Here is a 23,194-nt window from a genome sequence, read left to right as displayed (position 1 = left end):
GCCTTGAAAATAATTATCCTTTTGCATGATGCTTTCAGATTATTGACAAAAATAATTTTTAAAATGCCTTTCAAAACACGAAAATACACTTTAAAAAGTGGCATTTGGGGCTTCCCTGGTGGCGCAGTGGTTGAGAGTCCGCCTGCCGATGCAGGTGTTCGTGCCCCGGTCCGGGAAGATCCCACATGCCGCAGAGCGGCTAGGCCTGTGAGCCACGGCCGCTGAGCCTGCGCGTCCGGAGCCTGTGCTCCGCAATGGGAGAGGCCCGCGTACCGCAAAAAAAAAAAAAAAAAAAAAAAAAGTGGCATTTGTGTTCCAAGTCATATAAGGTATTTCCACAAGGGGGCACTGCTATACAGCAAAGAACCTTTGCAACGTCATCCATCAACCAAGACTAGAAACTCGCAACCGCCTTCGTTCCACAGCAAAACTTGTTTCCCAAGATGCCAGTAAATTAAATAACAAATTCTAAATTACTTTGGGTGGAACCGAGTAGGTAAGAAGGCTTTCTTTTCAGAGCTAGTGGAGGAGATCAAAAAAATAGAATCTGAAAGGAATTTATTTTCATTTGAAAGAATTTAGAAAAAAATGTGGCATCATTTACAGGAACTATTATAGAAATACTGCACCGAGGACTTAATCACAGAAAAAGCTTCAAACAAGGATAACGGATAAGATCTTATAGATTGATTAGCAAGGAAAAGGAGTTCCAAAAATTTATTGTTTCAAAAGGCAAGTTCATAATTATGATTTTTTAATCAAGGTATAATCGACATATAACATTATATTAATTTTAGGTATACAACATAATGATTTACTTGTATATATTGTGAAATGATCACCACAGTAAGTCTAGTAATTGTTTATGCTTTATATCCCAAAGTGGCATGTTGGGTTGAAACTGAAGTTTGCTTTCCTAAATGGGTTTTGTTATTTCTCTTATTTTCCCATCTAGAAACTTTGATATTCCCCACCCCCCTTATTTTCATAGCACATGCTTTCACAGCATTTATTAGAGAGCTATGACATATACATGTAAAGAACACGGGAGCAGTAGTGTCCACAAATGGGGTCATAGATGTTTTTAAAGTTCTTTAAAAGGTGATGGTATTACGTGAAAAAAAAACCAAAACAGGATTATTTGACTAAAATGCAAGGTTTATACTGTTTTCAAGGATCTCCATGATTTTTAAAGCTTAAACACCTTTCCTTACTTAATTTGAAGAAGAGTGGGTTATCTAAGATGCAGCTGAATAAGGCTCTAAGGTATATCAGGTTGTTTTATTTGAATTCGAGGCTCAAGGAATATACCAATGTTAGGAGAGCAAAACCCAGGCTTCCGTATCAGATACTTTTCGTCACAATTAGACAGCAGAAATTTAAAATCAATGTTTTCAAGTAGAACACATTGTCTTATCGCAGATGTCAATATTTAACAAATGAAAATAAGTGAAAATTAGGTAGAAATATAGCTAAACACAGCAGGTAAGCTACACATATGTTTCTTACTGACTTACTTAATAATAAATACCAGGAAAACTTTTTGCATTCCAAAGCCTGCCAAGGATGTTTAGGGTTTCAATTCTTGTTGTAAATAACCAGATTAGTCTGTCTTTCTGTCTTTGAATTCAACTTGTAGTGTTTCTTTTTTACACAGAGCAAGAGCCATACTGAAAACATACACAGAATTATAGCACCAAAGGACGATGACCCTTCTGAACAGATCTATACTGTGCTTCTCTCCAACAATCTAAAGGTCAATCTTGTGTACCGAATCAAGGCCGACTTGTTTACAATGACAAATTTAGGGATGTTTTTCATTCTAAGTGGGGACAAGTTTCCACCTTCAGTATAAATGTAACTGCCTCCTACCAGCCCCCCTGGCCTCTCCACTCTCTAACTAGTGTTGATGACTTTGTGACCTTAAATTTTTTCCTACGGTCACTAGAAGTCTAAAGAAATTAAGCCAAGAATTATCCAAAAGATGCAACAGCATTAAATAATGCACTACATCTGGTCAGATTTTTAAAAATCCATCTTTTCTTTTTTTTTTTGCATCACCTGAAAGAACTTTAGAAACTCTTATCCCCCTTTATTGAGTAGCTGTAACCGACTAACACACCAATTCCAACCGTAGACTATAGTGCAGCACCGTGGTATAATTTTAGGGTCAAAGTAAAATTACTCAATTGTGGTATGTGTCCATAGGACCAGTACATAAGAAACAGAGTCTCTTGCTAAAAGGCAAGGATGCATTAAACTTTTGGATTCCATCTTGGTTTTTCCATAAAGCACAATGTCACTAGGAAGAAATGGATTTCAGTGAAATGTGAGCAACTGTATTTCTGAGTTCCAATCTGCAGCTCTAAAACGGATCTCACACAGGGCGTGACCTGGGAGAGAAACACAGGCTTGTTCCCCACAAGGACATGAGCAGCAGTTCATACAGCTATGTGTGTTCAGCCTGTGCTACGCTGTTGACTGCTCTGGGGGTACAGGTGCAGAGTTACCAGGTGGACAGCAGGACTCCTCGTTAGCATAAACAGCCCCATGTCTCCTGTATATCTGTCATAGAGATCTTAAAATGAAATATTTACACACATGTAAAATCTGTGGGGTGTGTCAAATACTTTGATATTTTCTTAGTTCATCTTTTTTTTTTAAGTTATAAAATGATCAGTTAAAAAAAATAAATAAAGTGAAAGTGATATAGTACGTTGGGTGGTAGCAGCAGCGCATATTCCCAGACCTGACCCTGACCTTCCCCTTGACAGAGCAGAAACAAAGTTCACCTGAAGTTCACTCACAACCCATGGATCTCCCCTTCGCTGATAAGCCTGATGCTAAAAATCACTCTCAACATTAGGTGATTCTATTTACACAGTGGCCGTATATATCAGATTTTTATTTAAAACATTAACAAATTCTTTTGACCTTGGAGGGAAAAATATTCCTGAAAAAATTCTGAAGTAGAGAGCTTCAGTGGAGAAAAAGAATGAGGGAAGGAGTAGTATGTTCTCTGGCACCTCCTTAACAAGCTCATTAGTAAAATCCCAGTTTGAGGGCTTGTGACCAATGAATGAAGAGCTGCAGGAGAATATAACTTTCTCAGGATGAATAAAAAGCCAGTCAAAGGGTAATACTTCGTTCATCTTTCTAATCATTTGCACAAAATTTGGTCTGCTTCATTTAGCAATCAGTTCTCCTAAAATAAAAACAAAAACAAAACTATACCTTTGGTTACAGCGATAACTCTTTTGGTCTAAGAGCTGATGCCTTTGTTTTTGCTCCTCAGGTAGATTTTTCATTATCTTCACCGATCTTCTGAACCCGTGAATACTTCTTGCAAGATGACTTAAAGCAGCCAGGAGGCCAGGACAGTGGCCAGGAGAAGCAGCAAGGAATTGAGCCTTGTACGTTTTTCTCAAAAAAATAAAAGATGGGGAACCACCATGCTCGAGACAAGAAATTAGTCTGTGAAGAGACCTTCAAGTTCTGTAAAAGGTAGAAAAAAAGTAAAATGAGACATATTTTTCACAATTTGCATCCTAATTTGTTTCTTAATTAAACTGTCATTTGCTGTAACTGAACAGGGAAAGCAGCAGAATCCGGATCACAAGGCAATACGATGCTTGTCTTTGCTCCTTTCCCCTAACTCTGACAGGACTCTGGCCACACTTCCAACCTCCTCTACTCTTTCCCTCTCTGTGGCTTTTTTCTTTTTTCTTTTACTTTTTGGCCGTGCCTGTGGCATGTGCGACCTTAGTTCCCCATCCAGAGATCAAGCCTGTGCCCCCTGCATTGGAAGCGCGGAGTCTTAACCACTGGACCACCAGAGAAGTTCTCAGGCAAATCTTCTGCCTGCAATTCCAGTAAGACTGGCGACTCAAGAATAGGTGGGAGAGCTAGCTCTCCGGGAGGAAAAATTTTCAGGATATGTCAGTGGTCAGATCTGTGGGTCAAGGAAGATGGAAGAGTGAAAGGAGAGCTCATAAGGTTGAGCATATAAGTTTAAGTGAATTGACCTAAACCACACGTTTAGGCGGCAACAGCAGTTATTCCCATTAAGCTACTGGAAACTCCGCTGTGTGAAAAGGGGTCCGCTGCATTTAAAGAAAAGAAATCATCCAAGGATAATTTCACCACTCTCACCTTTTCATTGGCCATGGAGTGGTACCACCAAAAGAGCCGTGTTGTGATATAATAAGCAACGATCACATCGACTGTATAGTGTTCGTGTGCTACAAGAATGCAGATGATTCCAGCAGCGCTCAGCAGCCAGCAGATTAGATGATACCACCAGAAGTGACGAGGCGAATCTGGACAGCAGAAAAGTGAACAGTTAATAGGATTCCCAGAGGTGGACTGAATGATGACAGTCTATCCTAATGACTGGAGAAAAGTCTAAGGCCAGAAAGTCACTGAAGGAGAAAATGGATTACCCAAAATGAGTCCCTGTGAACTGGCCGGGATTTGCTCCGGTTGCCCGGGGGAGATGGGGTGCTGTTGGTAACAGGTCTAATAGTAATTGCCTGGGGCGGTTGGTAACACTAGATACTCTAGGTCTTACCCACAGTGTTTAATAATTGGGAAGAGAACAGAAATATTTCACATTAGGTTGGAATTGGCTCATACTGGCTCCTGTAGGGACCCCACTGGAAAGAGAAACAGGAGAGTGAAAAGAAAGGATAGTTGTCGGGAACTCCCTGAGGGTCCAGGGGTTAGGACTCAGCACTTGCACTGCTGTGGCTGGGTTTAACCCCTGGTCAGGGAACTCAGATCCCATGAGCCGTGCTGTGTGGCCAAAAAAAGAAAAAGAAAGGGTCGTTGTCTATGAAAAAGGGGCGGTGGGGTGGAGGAGGTAATGAGAAAGCAAGAGTAATTTTAGGTCTTATATATAAACTTACTTTGATTTCTGCAGGGGGAGAAAAATAGTATTTGTGGCTAGCAATATTTTGATTCTCAGCAATTTTATGCTGTTGTTGCCAATAGCAACTATAAGACACTCCCTATGTAAAGCTTGGGATTCTTGCCTATTCACTTATGGGTTTGAGCCTTACCTAGAGAGGGCACTAAGTTCATGACACTGATCAGCTATAAGAGAGAACTAAAGCGCTCGGCAGGTTACACATGATCGCATGCCCCCCAGCCTTCCCACACAGGTGGTAATGACACAGGTGTAACCGGAACCAGTGCTCATCTCTAACAACTTTTCTTTTCTTTGAATGACTGTTTCCTTTTTTCTATTTTAAAGCTTTATTAGCTCACAAAGATAATAATCGAATAAACTAAAATTTATTTCATATTTAACCGTGTTTATATTTATAGTGATATTTACTTTCAAGTGTGGAAGAATGGTTGAATAGCAAAGAGATCCATTTCCAGAACTTTACATGACACATCAAATCAAACATGGTTCAAATAGAAATTAAATAGCTGTTGCTCATTTAGTCCTTCGTGGAACAGTAAGATGATAAACCCGTATTTGCATTTGAAAGTCTGATTTCCTACTTCTGAATGTGCAGCTCGTTATTTCCAACTCTTGCTTGGTTCATTCTGCCACGAGGTTCTAGCAGATAACTCAGGAAATCCGAGAATTTTATAGCTAGGAGAGGCCTTACTTCTGCAGCCCGGGGGGCCAGATCCAGTCCCCATAACTGTTCTGTTAGGATCTGAATGTTAAAAACTGAAGTAACATTCAGACATCTGGAGATTTCACTAAATATGCATTCTCCAGCACCACAGACCTCACCCCTCCCTGAAGCCTCACATCAGCCCTGCTTCCCTTCCTAACAGGTCATCTGGTATTTACCTTAAAAGTCCAAAATGTCTGAGCAAAGCACAACTATTTTGTATTTGTTTATCCATAAGAAGCAAAGCTGAAGTAGGCAGGGAGTAAAGAGGTGGCCCATTTTACTACTCGTGGAATTGAAAATGAGGTTTCAGGAATGGCTAGATGCCCTAGCACTGCTCTCCTAGCACATAAAAATGTATTCTCTATGAGCTACCACAATGGGATCACTGCTCATTAATTGAGAACACTGGCTGGCCCAAAGAAAAGATTTAATATAAACTGTTTTGAAATAGAAATGGCAAAATGGTAATCCTCTCTGTTCTCTCATTCTACCCACAGGGATAACCTTGAGCTAAGAGATGATGATACAATTATTAATGAACTCCACTGTCTGTGTGGGATCCTAGCCCTAGCTGTCAATGAATAATAGAGACAATAGACTTTGTGTAGTAGTAAGGTAAAAAAAAATAAAAGAAAAAGTAGTTTTCTCGACTAGCAAGACATTTGGTTCTAAGAGCTACATTGATTTCTCCAGGCTAATTTTATAAGGAACCTAAGTCCCAAAGATAATATTTGCACACCTGTGTCAGACCCTCTCTTGCTAATCCACAAAATGATTCTGGTCCCACGTTTTCAACTCCTCTCATGACTAAATTCAAATCTGCTTGTAACAACGGAGTAAACAGGGAGAGTCCAAAATGATCAAAAGGCAGGAAAGCAAAAAATATACAAATGATGTATCTAATTCTAGAAGCAGAATGTTCAAAGAAACCACTGGAACCAATGCTTACTCGGAACAACAACACATGGTATAATTTAGGAGGTAACTGTTTTTCCTAATTGCATAGGAAATGGGCGTAAACATGGAATGCCCAGTTTATGTACAGAACTGACTCTGAAGTTGGGTTTGTATCAAGCATTACAGATGTGCCCTTTTGTTTCTCACCAAAACTTGGAGAAAGTGAGAGTGGCATCGACATATATACACTACCAAATGTAAAATAGCTAGCTAGTGGGAAGCAGCTGCATAGCACAGGGAGATCAACTCCGTGCTTTGTGACCACCTAGAGGGGTGGGATAGGGAGGGTGGGAGGGAGACGCAAGAGGGACGGGGATATGGGGACATATGTATGCATATGGCTGATTCACTTTGCTGTACAACAGAAACTAACACAGTATTGTGAAGCAATTATACTCCAATAAAGATCTATTTAAAAAAAAATAGAAAGGAAAAAGCAGAATGTAATTCTTTTCTTGATGTACGTAGACTTATACAATTTAAACAACATCAAGCTCAAATCATACGTGGGGAAGAAAATGTCTCTACATACTGCATCAGCCTTTATTAAAGCATAGAAATAAACACAAAGTTGCCCTGCTATTGTTCTGAGGTGAAAGTACAACAATGAGCAATACATCCAGGCTATTTCTTAGCAATTCTATAAGATCAGACAGCTTGGGTTTCCAAAAATTCTAAACAGAGCCAGGAAATTGGTAGTGTACCCTCTGGAGTCAGCCTGCTTGAGTTTGAATACCCCATCCTCCAATTACTAACTGCGGACTGTGGCTTAATTCATTCACTTTCTTTATGCTTAAGTTTCCTCTGAAAAATGGGGAAAAAGTGTTTCCCTCATGAGGTAGCTACAAGGATTAAATGAGTTAATTTGCATCAAGGCCTTGGAATAGTGCCTGGAACAGAAAAAATAGTACTGTCTATTTGCTGTTATTGGTAATATCACTTGGTCTTCAATTATTTTATGAAACTGACTCTCAGTTTCCTGGGATGTTTTCTCTTCATTACCTTATGTTTTCCACCCACAGTAGCTTCACTCTAACATGTAATTCCTCCTGGCCCTCATCCTGCTCTTTTTTTTTTTTTTTTTTTGGTATGCGGGCCTCTCACTGTTGCGGCCTCTCCCGTTGCGGAGCACAGGCTCTGGACGCGCAGGCTCAGCGGCCATGGCTCACGGGCCCAGCCGCTCCGCGGCATGTGGGATCTTCCCAGACCGGGACATGAATCCGTGTCCCCGGCATCGGCAGGTGGACTCTCAACCACTGCGCCACCAGGGAAGCCCATCCTCCTCCTCTTCTTCTATAAGCTTTTAGGATCTGCAGATTAGAGAGAAGATCCTACAACCCAAATGAACCTCTGGACTGGAAAATGACTGATCTTACACAGATCAGTTTTTGCTGAACTTTCCACAGCAAAAGAGTGAGCACTATAAACAACATAAATCGATCTGCCCACCACCCAGAACCTGTAACTAGGTATTAGAAATTAGAAATTTCAGTAGATTGAAATTTAAGGGGGAGTTATTGGCACACAGACAGAGCTAGGTTCCTCCCCTCCACCACCCCTCTCCAACCGTGTAAGAACAGAACTATGGGGCAAGGTGCAAAAGGCCCTCTGCCTTCAAGTCAGACAGTATGACAAAGGCCGAACACTTAACATGCTGCTCTCCTAACTCAAAGCTTGTGTGTAGCATTTAGAAAGAAAACAATTCAGAAGATATACAATTGTCACCAAAAAAAAAAAAGACCTCATCTACTACAGAGACCCTCCTCTCTTTGTCATATTGCCCTCAAAGCAGAATTAAAACCTATAACCCCGGGCAGTCTATGGGGCAAGAATTCACTTCTGCACCACTGGAAGATAAACCTTGATGGGTCTAAACCTGTTTGGATTAATGACAGACTAAGAGAAGAAGGGAGAGAAGTGGATTAACCAAGGAGGACAGACGGGAAGGGCCTCCTTCCCCTGGTCTCTGCCCAAAGACCTCCGTGATATGTTCTTCGAGTGAAGAAAATTGAGATAAGCCTCTAAAAGAACAATGGCATGGGGATAGGGTATCTTGGAACTAAAGATGAAGGTTAATACCGACCAGCTTGGTAAAAATGGAGGGAGAAGCATCACTACTTCAAAAGGATTTTGAGATAATGGGCCCAAATATACAAAGCTTCAGAAATCTGCTAGGCAGCTAAAACCAAATACAACCTCCTTCACGATGAACAAGACATTATTCCAGCCCCCCCCAAAAAAAACAAAAATGCCACTGGAATACACAAGAATTTTGTATAATGGGAATTAAGCATATAAATATGGGGAGATATTTCACATTCTCATCTCCATGTTGCTTTCTAAGAAGAAAACGGTTAGTATTGGCAAACTGTTTCATGAAGATGCATATTCAAGCACAGAAAGCTACTGGAAGGGACGAAATTAGAATAAAGTGGGATAAGGAAACGTTACAAAAGGTTTAAAAAGGGGAAAATATTAACCAAAGTATTTGGGGTGATGGAATGCATGTTCCATACAATGGAAATTTCATTCAAAAGTCCTTTCCAGGGCTTCCCTGGTGGCACAGTGGTTGAGAGTCCGCCTGCCGATGCAGTGGGAGGCCCCCGTACCCAAAAAAAAAAAAAAAAAAAAAAGTCCTTTCCATTTGGCTCTGGAGCACACTGATTCTTTTTTGCAGTAACCTTAACAATGATTCTTCTTTGTTTCAACATTAAAATAGCTTTTCATACCTTAAGAAGTACTAACCAAGGAGGGAGACATTTTGGAGGTATGCTAAATGTTAGCAAGAAGCCAGGGCCAAGCTTTAAGCCTTCCTTCAGTGTTCAAATCACATACGACTGGTTGAAATCATTTAAACACACACACACACACACACACACACACACACACACACACACACACACACACCCACACCTCTTTCCATAGCTATCGATTCCAATAGAATAAGGACTCATCGGTTTCAGGGCTTAGGGATCCCACCCACTACAACAATCAATAAAGCAGGAATGAGCTATTACTTACATTCTTTGATGAACAGGTAAGTAAGTGTCAGCACAACTGTGTGACCGCTGAAGAGGAAGTCTCCACACAAGATATGCGACCCAGTTATGGACAATCCGCCACCAGAAATCAACCGTAGAATCCGCTGTACTTTTGCCTGAGAGTCTCCGTTGAGCTGAATGACACAAGAAGATCAGGAAAAAAATGTATAAGCTGATAAAATCATGTTTTAGCCTAATTTATGTGATATTTAGAAAGGCCACCAGGTTGTGATGTTTTTCTTTATAACTTCAGTCAAAAAGAATCCAAGGGGGAAGCTCCTCAAACTGGATTTTATTCATTGTATTGGCCAGTTTTAGTGATACGCTTTAAATTATTCAATATGTTACTAATAATACATTTTAGTGGTGGTGTGTCCTTGGGCAAAGCTTTTAAAAATACTAATAACCAATGACTTCACCACAGTTATGGACTAAAAAGATCAAAGCTCCTTTCTTTCCTCTTTGCAGGGGGAGGCTGGGGTTTCAGATGGCAAATACTTGATTCGGCTGCACTCCACATCACTAATATTCTACAGCGTATTCATACCTTGTGTTAGGTGGGCAACCTAAAGTGTGCATATAGCTGTATTAACATCTGATCAAAACATTTACAGTTAAAAAGAGCTGCAATACATTAACTAATTTAAACAGGCTTGAAAATGACAGATTAGGGATGTACTGGCAGCTGTAAAATGAGTAGCTCGATCAGGAAAAACACCCTCCAAAGCAATAACCTGTGTGCTCTGGCAGGAGGTCAGGAGAGAGCTCCCTGGGCAAGGGTGGAGAAGCCCCGAGAAGCTGTCGTGATGACATGGGGAACAATGATGGGTTAGGGCGGGAGCTTGCACTCAAAAGTTCATATCCCGTTAAAACTTAAGCATACAGGTATCACTTACATGTGGAATCTGAAAAATACAACGAACTAGTAAAATAACAAAAAAGGAAGCCAACTCACAGATATAGGGAACAAACTAGTGGTTACCAGCAGGGAGAGAAGGGAGAGGGGTAATATAGGGGTGAGGGAGTGGGAGATACAAACTACCGGGTGTAAGATCGGCTCAAGGATGCATTGTACAACACGGGGAACAGAGCCAATAATTTGGCAATAACTGTAAATGGAGTGTAACCTTTAAAAATTGTATTAACCCCCCCCAAAAAAACGCCCCCCAAAACCCAAACCTTAAGCATACAGGAAGGAGAGTGGACTGAGATAGAATACATGGGAAAATGGAACATTGAAACACTGTACGGCCGGATGGAGGGTTTCCGATCAGTCTAATAGCAAGTGAATGGGTTTAGAAAATCAAAGAATGACACTCAGAAATAAAATGGAGTCAGGGTATACACAAGAAGAGAAATATAGAAAGACCATTAATGACTATTTTCACTTGGGACCAGGGGCACAGTTGTAAGATACAGTGCTTTTCATACTCAGTGATGATCCTTCTGGGCAGCTGGCCCCTGAAGCACGGCCAGGCCAGACATGATGGTGGCAAACTGTTTGGTGGTGTAGACAGGTAGTGTCTAGTCCAAGTAGACATGTAGTGGTGAAGGAGGGTAAGATGTGTACAGATGGAGGAGAAGACGGTCTAGGAGTAGAGAAATTGAGTCTCCTGTACTTTCTCAGGGTAAGATGTGTACAGATGGAGGAGAAGACGGTCTAGGAGTAGAGAAATTGAGTCTCCTGTACTTTCTCAGGGTAAGATGTGTACAGATGGAGGAGAAGACGGTCTAGGAGTAGAGAAATTGAGTCTCCAAAGCAGGTGGGAAACCATCCTATATGGTAAAATGGGAATTACGGCAGGATTCCTTTCCTAAAACTTTCCTGATTAAAAATATCTTATGGATCTGGAAAGTTTTCTGGTATTCAGGTGACCCTTGTAAAAAGGCAAACACACTATCGGGTGATAGTTGAGAATTACGCTCTGTAGCAGAAAATGACATGAAACGGGATTAGAGGGCAACGTGAGAAACTGGAGGTTTCAAAGAAACTCAACTTTCTTCAAGAGTTTGCTTAGGCCGAGCCCAGCTGGCAAAACCGAGAGAACATGTGCATTTTATCAAGAACTGAGTCCTTAAACCAAACATGCCAAGTAACAGGTGACCCTGCCTTGAAAAGACAGGGTCTAGCAGGCAGTAAAGGATCCAAATCCGGAGAAGATAAGGACTGTTGACAGAGTGGCAGGACTCACTTCAGGTGCCCCTCAGGAAAGGCGTACTGCAAACCACATAAAATGACGTGAAAGCCCTTGATGTGGAGGATAGAATCTAGCATGCGCTTTATCAGATCAGCCACAGACCTTCAGGAATTTCTGGTTGTGCGGTTGGTACAAACAACTGTCAACAATGAGATCAAATAGAAAGGTACATACACTCTGCCTGACCATTGTGTTCCCAGTTTAAAGAACACATTATTCATTTCAAAACTATAATAATATTTTTGTAATCCACTGACCCACCCCAACTCAATACTCGAATTTTCTAAGGGCAGAAACACTTAAATTTCTTTACTAGAAAGAAATTTAGATGGATCAAAAGACATAATTAAACCAGGAACTAAAATACTGCCACACATTCTCTTCTCCCCCCTTTCTTTTCTCCCCCCTTGATTCCATATGCCTTCACAGAACAGAGGAAGGACTCTCTTCTTGCTTTTTCTGTACTTTCTCAGTTCTTAAGTCCTCAGTCCTGTCACTGCTATCTTAAGATGTCAGATCATGCTCAGCATAAATGTTAAACTGAACTTCAAGAAAGGAAATTTTAAAAGAGGGCTGAAAGAAAACTGGGAAGGGGGAGGGTAATAGTGAGAGTTGGAATTAACAGATTATTTTCTAGTTCTGTCTTATTTCATTGAGGCCCTCTATCACACACCACTAAAGCCTCTAGTTCCTCTTAATTTCCTCATTTTTCAGACCCATTCTATGCCATTCCTGGTTATGAAGCTGAAGATGTAGAAAACCAGGAAGAGAAGCATTGACCATAATAAGCAAAACAGACAGAGCTCAGTGTTCTCAAGGGTTCCTCAAACTATGACCTCCACACAACATTTCCCACAAAAATAAATTAGGTACGAGAGAGCCCAACTTGGCTGCTGCCAAACCAGAAACCTTACCATCCACACCATCCCTTCAATTTAGAAGAGAAGTCCTTTGGACCTCTATGGCCAGGATGAGAGGGAAGCTTTCCCAGGGAAAGGAATGTAGCTGTGCCAGCCCAACATTCCTGTGGCAAAAGGGGTTTGAGAAGCTAAATCATTTCATGTGAGTTCTAATAACTAGGTCAATATCTATTTGAACACAATTTTCAGAACTCAAGTTTTGCAACTGCAAACTAAAACTTGGGTGTGTGGGATGAAGCAAATCGTTAAGCCAAGGACTTAAAGTAAACCATAGGATAGAGAAGGGGGAAGACAACTGGAAAACTGTGAGAGCCAAGGATTTCACTAAGGGCCTATCACTGTGATGGCTTCTGTGATCACATCCACTAAGTAACAAATGATGGGAGGCATCAGTGATTAGTCAGATAACCTTCCATAGCAAGTGGCTTCAGTATACACAGTTCTGTCATTGCTCTCAGTCACTAAGGGCATTCTATAGAGTCAGCAACAAAGGAGACAGGTAGATTATCTAACAGTTTTGTAACCACAAAAATCTAAGGAACACTCGAAGCCAGCGGCTGAACCACATTCAGAATGCAATTCTGCCTCTTGCTCTGTAAGACCACATCACCTCTACTGAAACAAACTGATCTGTGTTTGTTTTACTGAACCACGATCCAGGCACCAATAGCCTGCTGATGCTTCAGGAAAAGGTCTTAGGTCTTGACATCTGAACACAGGCGCTGTTCCCAGAGCTTCCACTGTGAACATTTGTAGCTTGGTTATCCAGCAGTACATTTGCTCTTGTGGCTTCTGAAAATTGCAACTTTTCCACAGAAGATAATCTTTACATGCTTTCTGTAATCATAGCAATTCATCCCTGCAAACCTCACCCGTTACTAGGACGGGCTTGCCTTCTTTCCTGTGGCCATTTCTTCATTTAACCCATTGCAATAACCCCTTAGAAGTGTTTATTATGCTTCTGAACTTCTCCCATGACTTAAATTAGTTTCACTAAAAATCAGTCAATGTTTAAATTCAATATGTACACTTTCAATTACAGACACTTTCTGCTTTGATGGCTTTGGAAAATTATAGCTTCTCCAAACCACACCTATATTTGGTGAAGGAGACTGTTGACTTCTTCAGAACAACTCTATTTTTCCTTCCACCTTGGACATCTGCTTAGTGTTCAGTTAAATATGATAGACTTCATTCTCTTGCCCAGAAAGCACATGATTTGTCAGTTTCCTTTTTAAACCAGGGCACACTGGGGTCTAAGATGATTAACAGCTCTCTTGAGAAATGACTCTACCTGGAGAAACTATAAATCCTGCTTACAACAGTTTCAGTATCCATTCTCACACTCTATCTCAGTGAAAGGCCACTGGATCCTTCCAGTTGCTAAAAACTTGGAGGTCATCCTTGACTTCTTTCTCTTAAACCCATATCCAACTTATTAGCACATCCTGTGGGCTCTACCTTCAAAATATATCCCGAGTCAAACGGCTTCTCCTCATTTCCACTGCCACCACCAAGGTCCAAGTTCCTACAATGGGCACAGAGACCCTGTGAGATCTGTGGCTGCATCATCTCAACTCCTATGCAGCCACACGTGTCTCCTGCTCTTCCCTGAATGCACTATGATTAAGTTATTTCTTTGTCCTGGAGTTCTTACCCCGTTCACACGGCTCACTCCCTCATCTTGGCTGCCCAAAAGCTTTCTTATTGAAGAAGTTTTCCTGACCACTCTATAAATTAGTACCTACCCTCATAGACCCTTTCACCCTTACTCAGCTTTACTGTTCTCCATCTGATAGCCACCTGACTTACCACCATGTAGCAAGTTATGACTTCATTTAACTGTCGCCATCCTTCAATAAGAATATACGTTCTCTAAGGGCTTCCCTAGGGGCACAGTGGTTGAGAGTCTGCCTGCCGATGCAGGGGACACGGGTTCGTGCCCCAGTCTGGGAAGATCCCACATGCCGCAGAGCGGCTGGGCCTGTGAGCCGTGGCCGCTGAGCCTGCGCGTCCGGAGCCTGTGCTCCGCAACGGGAGAGGACATCCACAACAGTGAGAGGCCCGCGTACCACCAAAAAAAAAAAAAAGAATATATGTTCTCGGAGGAGGAGAACTTTGTTTTGGTCATTGCTGTTACACAGTAGTGCCTGGTATATAACAGGAACTTAATACTTTCAAAATGAATTCATGAATGAGTAAATGAGAAGGCAAAAATGCAGAGTCAAAGACCCAATAGTAACTTCCAGTTAGCAGAAAATGAATTTTTTATGCACAAACATATAAGTTTTATGAACACATTTTAATGTTTCCCCCCAAAATCTAAAGCAAAACAAAATATGCTGGATTTCAATTAACATATATGAACGTGTCTAGGAGAATGCATAACAGAGAGCAGGTGTTCAATCACTGTTTGCTTAATGTCCTCTAAATGGTAATTCAGAGGGGCTTACCTTTGGAGCACACTGGAAATGCATTCCAGGCACAGGGAGAGTAGTAACGTACATCGTGATACAGCGATATAGGTACAAAGTTCCAATGATAAAAAAGAATCTGCGCCCCACTATTGACCTAAAGGAGAAACAGGGATGGGGAAAAATAGGTTTACTGGGGTTTTTTGCTCCTAAGGCAACATAAAATAATGTTTAACAGAATAAAGAATAATTGGAGTTTTCAGAAGTGAAGATTCACATACTGCAATTGATCTAGGTGGGTTGGGCCCCAAAGGAATGAGTCTCTGAGGAGAGGGGGTGTTAAAGTAGATTAAGGGTTTTACACAACTACCACTCCTAAAAAAGGCCCTCTTTGCCAGAGAATTCAATGAACCTCTCTACGTTGTCAGTCAACTCACTGCATTAATAAACCCTCTCTTGAGAACACAGCAGAGGTATAAGCGAGCCACGGTCACAGAGGAATTAACTAATGAGCTAAGGTGATACGACATAATTGGGCACACAGGGAAATGGGACAACTCTTTTAACCTAAGTTATATAAGCAAGGTTTATTTGGAGACTATCCAAAAATATTCTGACAACTTAGGCATGAACTATTTTGTCTACAACTAGAGATTTTCAGAGAATTATATTTTGAAGATGTTCAAAGTGTCCTCGTGCATTTAAGGACATTTAAGAGTGAAGCTGTAAACTGATTAGTTTACCCTGATTTTATGCAATCTTGATCAAAAGAGGTTAAAAAAAAAAAAAAAAGAATCCCACAAGTCCTTTTTCACTTTATATGTTTCGGTGAAGACAGTTGTCTTGACTAACATTAGTCCCTGTCCTTCGCCCCCTAAGTCGTCAGTCTAAGGAAGTGTTCCCAGAAGCTGGCTTTGAGCACACTGTCCTCCAAAGGGAAGGGTTCTGCCCATCTGCACCACTGTCTCTTGGGTACATGAATGGGCATCAAGAATTCTGAAGATAACTGTTGTGTAGTTAGAGGTGGGCCTATAAACTCTGGGCTCTATAAAGATGGCTGGGATCCACAAAGCCCCTAGAATTACTAGTTATAACTTCCCTAGTACACAAAATATGTTACTCCAGGTCTCCCATTTTCAGAGCTCTCAAACTTCCAAAACCAGTGATCAAAAACCTCTGGAAAAACAGGCAATTTTAGGCATGTGGAATATTTTAAGTTTCCTCCAGGACTGTGGTCTGCCATGGATCAAGGTCTAATTCAGGTTACTGTTGGGACTTCTAAAGCATCATGTACAAATATAATTTTAGCTGCCTGCCTCCAAGAGCTATTTTAAGGAGATTCCAGGGTTTCTGGGGTCAAAATATAGAGAGAAACACCTTGACTAGTTGATGAAAGTATTTATTTCTTGCAAGGCATTTCTTTCAAAGGCTTGCTATTCTAGCCCTGCCTTTTCTAGTACTGAAAAGGAACAGGTAATGAACATTGCTGAGTGCTTCCATTTGGTTAAGTGAAAAACTATTCTCCCTTTGATTCAAACCCAGGTTCAAAAAGAGTGCTGAATTGTGCTCCATGCTGTTAGACAAGGTGAAGTAATAAGCAGGAATTATTATGGGTTAATTATCTTCATGCCAGTATTCAGAGTTCAGCTGTACTCAGAACAGAAAATTAACTTAAGAGGTGAAACATGCACTCTGCAGCCTTAGTTAAAGAACTACTGCCAGTGATTTTTTTTCCCCCATAGCTTTCAAGGTGTTTTAAGTGAGAAAGTGAGAGTGAAAGAGAGAGAACAACTAGAATTTCTTATTCAGCTGGAATGTTCAAAACGGGTTATAAAAATTACTCTACCAGTTATTAAAATATAAGATCCAATTCTATACGAAAAGTAAAAAGGAAAATTAGTGTGATGTCCCCAAGTTTTTGCTGGTGGATTGTGACCCAAACAGTAGCTATCATTAAAACATGCGGCTGGCCTGTGTGAAAACAAGTTTTGACATGGTAAAACCGAAGTTGGCACTGGAGAGACAGGTAACAACTGTCCTCTACGTGAAGATGCAAATACACCGGGACTGTACTGCAGGCTGGAAGCCAGCTACTTACCCGGCCCTGGGAAATTTCTCTTTCACACACAAATACAAATAAAACTTTGCTCTAAAACAAAGGAGAGAGCAAATATCTTTGGCCTGAGCAGTCTCTCTTATATTCAGTGTCAATTCCAGACACTAAAAAGGAAAACGCCAAAGTCCAACTGCTACACTGTTTGCTTTTAGCATAAATCACGTTATAACTAACAACTTTAGCGTAAAGTTCCCCTACTAAGTAAAAGACAATTGACAGCTATGTCTTTTACTTATACATTATTAAGAGAAATATTTTAAAGAAAATGCTTAGGAATGACTTCAGTTTGTGGAATAAGTTTTCAAACCTGCACACCTGCATGTGGGGAACTCTTTAACAAAAATAGACTGAACTCTTCAAATCTCAAAGCAATAACCAATTGACAGAACAATATAGCGTAAATTCCTTCTTCAAAAACTGATCTTGTGGCATTGCTACTGACACCCTATTTGACTCTGAAGTGTATTGACTATGTTAGTATGTATTACGCTTTCAAAAGCCTCCGTTTATGGGCAATGTTTTAATTAAACTTATATTTGTGATTTAATTATTAGAATCTTAGTAGAGAAAAAACATCTGAATGATGGCTGAGGAGAAAAGAGGAATTGAGGGGCCTTTTTTCTTAATGGAGTAGCAGTCAGAATTCAACAGGGAAGCAGAAATAACCACCTCAGAGCTGTGTCCTATTTTTAAGTATCTTCAAAGCAAAAGTACCTGGCTTACTACATTTCCTGATTCCTGCTATTCTAAAATGGGAAGACTGAAACCAATGAACTAAGTGCTCCTTTGTGATGGCTTGAGGAAACCAGAAGGCACGTTTACTTTAGAAATCTAAAACCCAAACCGCATGGACCCAGTTCTAAATGCAGTTTATTAAACAAACTCTTGTGACTGGATTGCCAAAAGGCAAAAGGAAAAGGCATGTAAAATTCGAGAACTCTTGAAGAGAGGCAAACCTCAAAGCCTGCAATTGACTGTAGACCAATATAGTCATCACATTATGAGTAATAGAGAAAAAAGCTTCCCAGCCTACAACTTTCCCCACCTGTCAAGAGCCTGGAATAACACAAGCATGATGAAGTGAATGTTATTCCTTTCCAAGGCTCTTAATGTATCATGCAAATACGAGAGTGCCAAGTTGCTTGAAATTAGAACTGCACCTTCAATTTACAAAGTCTGAATCATCCACCACAGTACTTCTGCACCTTCACACACAGTTGCCACTTTCATACAGTTGCTCAATAAATGCTTATGGAATAATGACCGGATTTACTCAAGGTTGTAGATCTTTCTGTTGATTCTTTTCATTAAGTGCCTGGATAAGACTGAATTTATCAGATAAAACCGAGAAAGATCATTTCAATTACACACCGGCTCACTAAAGTATAAACTCATGGCAAATCCCCAAAACATGTTAGACCTTACTTACTTGTATCTCAGAAATAGCCACTGGGTGATCCATAATCCAACTAATATAATTCCATTTATTTCTGATACAGAAAATGCCCAATTCACCCGGTCTATGTAATCAAAAAACTTGTCTGGGAGTGGAGGGCTGAGCTCCTTGGGAGGGACCCTCTCGTGCACAACCGTGATCATGACGGTTGTCAGGACGAGGTTGAAAAGAGCGTACACGAAGGCAATGCCCGTTTTCCACCACTCTAGGGGAAATTTGTTCCTCGATTCCGTGGGCATAGCAATTTGGATATAGTCCGGGTACTTTTTGGTGCCCTTTCGCAACCCATTGGATAAACTCTTAGGTTTACCATTGCCATTTTTGTTCTCTTCTTCAACAGGCTCAGCAGGTCTTGCGTAAGTGTTTGCAGGATCGTTGGTTTGGTTTTCCATATGTTCTTCAAGTTTTGCTGTCTCTATGATATCCATTGTCCTCCGGTCTTCAGATCAAAAAGGAGATGGTAAAGTTCTTGTTCTTTGTGGAAACTCAACTTTTTTTAATCCTTCTATTGCCAAGATCAACATGGACTCTTACAACTGATTCTGTTTCCTAGTACAAAACATAGAGGGTCTCCATCGGACTACTGTTCCTCCTGGGCAACCATCTGCTGTACATTCACCGTTTTCAGGAAAGGAAGCCAATTTTCTTTCCCCCAAAGATGTTACTATCCCACCTGTAAAAACAAAACAGAACTATGTTCAGAAACTGTGCTTGTCCAGTTGTCAAGCATCCAAAACAAAAACATTATCAAAATAAGGAAACAAATACCAAAGCCATTTGCTTTATAAATGTATCGTCAGAACATAGTTAAAGCTACTGAGATGATGTTTATTTATAAAACATTGAGGGACTTCCCTTGTGGCGCAGTGGTTTAGAATCCACCTGCCAATGCAGGGGACATGGGTTCAAGCCCTGGTCTGGGAAGATCCCACATGCCACGGAGCAACTAAGTCCGTGTGCCACAACTACTCAGCCTTTGCTCTAGAGCCCGTGAGCCACAACTACAGAGCCCGTGTGCCACAACTACTGAAGCCTGTGTGCCTAGAGCCCGTGCTCCGCAAGCCACCACAATGAGAAGTCCGCGCACCACAATGAAGAGTAGCCACCTCTCGCCGCAACTAGAGAAAGTCCACACACAGCAACAAAGACCCAACACAGGCAAAAATAAATAAATAAAATTTAAAAATAAATAAATAAAACATTGAATTGTTTCATCTTGGAATTCTTCTCTTTTTGAGCTGATGTCAGTATAAATAGGAAAATTTTAATAAACAATTCCTTTTAAATTTCTATAAATAAAAGTCAGGACCCAGCACTGCAAACACTTCATGTCAGGACCCAGCACTGCAAACACTTCATCAGACACTATCACTTGTTGCAAACCATGAAGTCATAATAAGCTAGAACCCACCCAGAGATCACATCATCCCTTCCTAAGACTGGGTCTTTTCTATGAACCTTAAAGGATAAAAAAACTGATGAATTGCTTACATGCATAGAATAATTTTTATTCTCTGCCTTTGTCAAAATGGTCAACTTTCTACTTTCATATTAAAAACTGGAATCTTTTTAAGTGACTAGTTTTCAGAACATATTCAAGAACTATGCATTCAAGATACTTGAAATGGCACTACCTCTGTTTATCCTTTTATATTCAGAGATGCACACCATACAGAAGGAAAACTGACAGCCTTCAAAATAACACAGTGAAAAGATACACAAAGCCTTATTAGCTATGCCCATTTAGGGAGAAATTCTCCTCATTACTGGAAGGATAAAATAATTCACTACAACTAACATGGTAAATTAGTAACTGATAACATTTCGATACAGTCACCACAATTTCTACCAAACAACAGAAACGCGGACCCAGAGGACCAGCTCGGGGCACTTACCCACCACGACACCAGTGATGAAAGGTGCCCTCTGCTTAAAGCTCCACAGGCTCTAAAGAGTGAAGATTGCTCCACAACACAGCACCAGCACCACCTCTTTTATATGTGCCAGCAACACGGCCCCAGCTGTTGTCAATTTAGGAAAGCAGTATTTTCGGCCCAATCCAGAGCCCAGCGCCTGAAGAAGTTTTCAAACCTTGTAATTAGTCCCCACCCAGAGTACACCGCACAGCTTAAGCACAATCCTTTGCATTTTAAAGACCTCCCCTTCGGGGTAACTTCAGGGGAGAGAAATAGGGAGGAGGAAAAACTCAAGGTGGTGACAGCTAAGCCTTTGTTTAACGAAAGAAAAAGGAAAAAAAAAAGTTAAAATGGCACAGTCAGTATGGACAAGCAATATTTCTTAACAGTTGTGAATGGCAAATAGATGATCAACCACAAACGTTTATTATGCATCTAAATGTCCCAGCACTGAGGAATATGTGGGTGCAATTAAAAGGAGTCTGAAGGAAAAAAAAACAAACACTGACCTGAACATTCACCCAAAGAGCTTGAAGTTTAGCTGAAGAGACGGAACTAAAATAGCCAAAGTCTGGAGAAGACTGACTGGCATATTGTTAAGACGAAGAAGGGTGAGGTGGATCGCTAGATCAAAATGTAGCCTTAGGGCTTCCCTGGTGGTGCAGAGGTTGAGAGTCCGCCTGCCGACGCAGGGCACACGGGTTCGTGCCCTGGTCCGGGAAGATCCCACATGCCGCAGAGTGGCTGGGCCCGTGAGCCATGGGCGCTGAGCCTGCGTGCCCGGAGCCTGTGCTCCGCAACGGGAGAGGCCACAACAGTGAGAGGCCCGCGTACCACAAACAAAAAAAAAGAAAAAATGTAGCCTTAGCTGTATCCTTAAAGAAGTGTCCACAGAAAGTCACTGTCCATTTCCAAGGAAGCGAAAGCAAGAGGAAAGTTAGTCTGGCAGGGAAACAGAAGAGATGGAGATTGGCTAAGAGGTAGTACCAAAAATTTTGGACCTCTTACCTTTCTACTGTTCTGCCCCTGTGAAAAGCCCCCAGATACTAATGCATCAGAGCAGGGTGAGAAAGGACCAGGGCCCCTCTCTGTGAAAGAAGACTGACAGAGATTCTCTTTAGTGCCCTAGCTCAGTGTTGTAGGACAAGTATAATGAACAGGTGCCTGAGTAAGGCATTTTCAAAACCAAACCTTCAACACCATGGACAACTACTTCTAATGGAGGTACCAAAGCACTAACTCAGCCATTGCCTGTCTCTCATTACCAACTTCAGGCTACACCACTCGTAGCATCTTGCCAAACTATTATCCAAATTCCGTCCAACTTTACTACTACACATCTGCTCCGAGCCTGGTGTCTATAGGGGTAAGAATCTTGTTGATTTTGAAACCCAAGTCCACCAGGGGACATACAGATGGTCTTTAAAAAGGTAGCTACCTAGTTCTAGAATACAGAATGTAGAACAGAAGAAAACAGTTACTTATTTTTTTTTTTTTTAAAGAGGAAGCATTCAGCTATCCACCTCCTGGGACAACTGTGAGAATGACTGAAATAATTAATCCTGAAGAGCTTTGTGCTCCTGGGAGCAACAGCATTCTGTGAGTACAAAGCCCATTTATCAACATTAGTGGCGGGATTGATATTTTCCTTGGGGTTTCATCAAGAGGATTAAGTATACAAAGCACGTTCATCATGTGTCAGCCAATCTTGAGATGCCATGTTTATCATCAAGATGATGATTACAACATACTCATCCCTATGGTGAGACTTTCCTACCAGTAAGGATCTGGAAAGTGACAAAAGCCGCAATAGTTCCTCTTGAGGGATGGCAATCCCATTAGGTCACTTGTTTAGGGTACTCTGTCAGAGCACAAAGCAGACGGAAGGATTTCCAAGTTCTCTTACATTGCGATATATACTGGAAGTTAGTCTAGATAATATTTTAAAAGTTCAAGATCTCTATAGATTAATCTTTCTTTTGAAGGCAACTGTGAAACTCTGAAACTTATAGTACAATGATACTGTTTTACCAGGTTTTGCTTTTGTTTTTAAGAACTAAGTATGATCTACTCCAGAAATACAAGGGAGGTTTCAAATTAGGAAATGACTAATTTGTACTTTATTAAATACAAAAAAGAAATGTAAACGGAAAAGATACGATCATTTTGAGTGAAGTTAAAAAAGGAAGTTGATAAAATTCAGTATCCACTTGATTTGGGGGAGAGAAAGTACTCAGTAGTAGGAACAGAAGTGTGTATATAGCTGTGCTCTTTCAACACCAATATCACTATTTTAGCTGTGTAATATGTGTTCTAATATCTAGTGGAAAAAATCCTCCACTTTTCACCCCTAAGGGAACTTCAGGATCTTTCTGTCAAATTATAAGAAAATACATAATTTTGCTTCTATGTTTTATTTCACCTCTATTATACCATAAAGGGTTTGATCTTACCATATTAGTATACAACATTAGTCATTTTCTCTTAATAATCCCAATAGTATTTTTCCTGTAATTTGACAAAAAATGATTCTAAGGTTC

The 23,194-nt window shown here is 40.8% G+C and overlaps 1 protein-coding gene across 10 annotated transcripts in view; it reads right to left on the bottom strand.

Annotated features, from left to right (window-relative positions):
- SGMS2 (sphingomyelin synthase 2) overlaps positions 1-23,194 on the bottom strand; it is a 117,330-nt gene that overhangs the window by 29,269 nt on the left and 64,867 nt on the right. For 6 of the 10 annotated variants that reach the window (XM_024741927.1, XM_024741926.1, XM_024741925.1 and 3 more), the window contains exons 2-6: positions 18,712-19,411; positions 15,206-15,323; positions 9,615-9,768; positions 4,153-4,319; positions 702-3,495 (exon numbers count right to left, since the gene is read on the bottom strand). In XM_024741927.1, the coding sequence (XP_024597695.1) occupies positions 3,292-3,495; positions 4,153-4,319; positions 9,615-9,768; positions 15,206-15,323; positions 18,712-19,166 (1,098 nt within the window). In that variant the 5' untranslated portion in view covers positions 19,167-19,411 and the 3' untranslated portion in view covers positions 702-3,291. Of the gene's footprint in view, positions 1-701; positions 3,496-4,152; positions 4,320-9,614; positions 9,769-15,205; positions 15,324-18,711; positions 19,412-20,633; positions 20,812-23,194 lie in introns of those variants that run through there. The other 4 variants (XM_024741919.1, XM_024741920.1, XM_024741922.1 and 1 more) reach the window with 2 other exon arrangements.

This window comes from Neophocaena asiaeorientalis, unplaced genomic scaffold (assembly GCF_003031525.2).
Source record: "Neophocaena asiaeorientalis asiaeorientalis breed wild unplaced genomic scaffold, Neophocaena_asiaeorientalis_V1.1 scaffold534, whole genome shotgun sequence".
NCBI lineage: Eukaryota > Metazoa > Chordata > Mammalia > Artiodactyla > Phocoenidae > Neophocaena > Neophocaena asiaeorientalis.
Note: the sequence above shows the minus strand (reverse complement) of the source record. Positions and strands in the feature narration are given on the sequence as shown.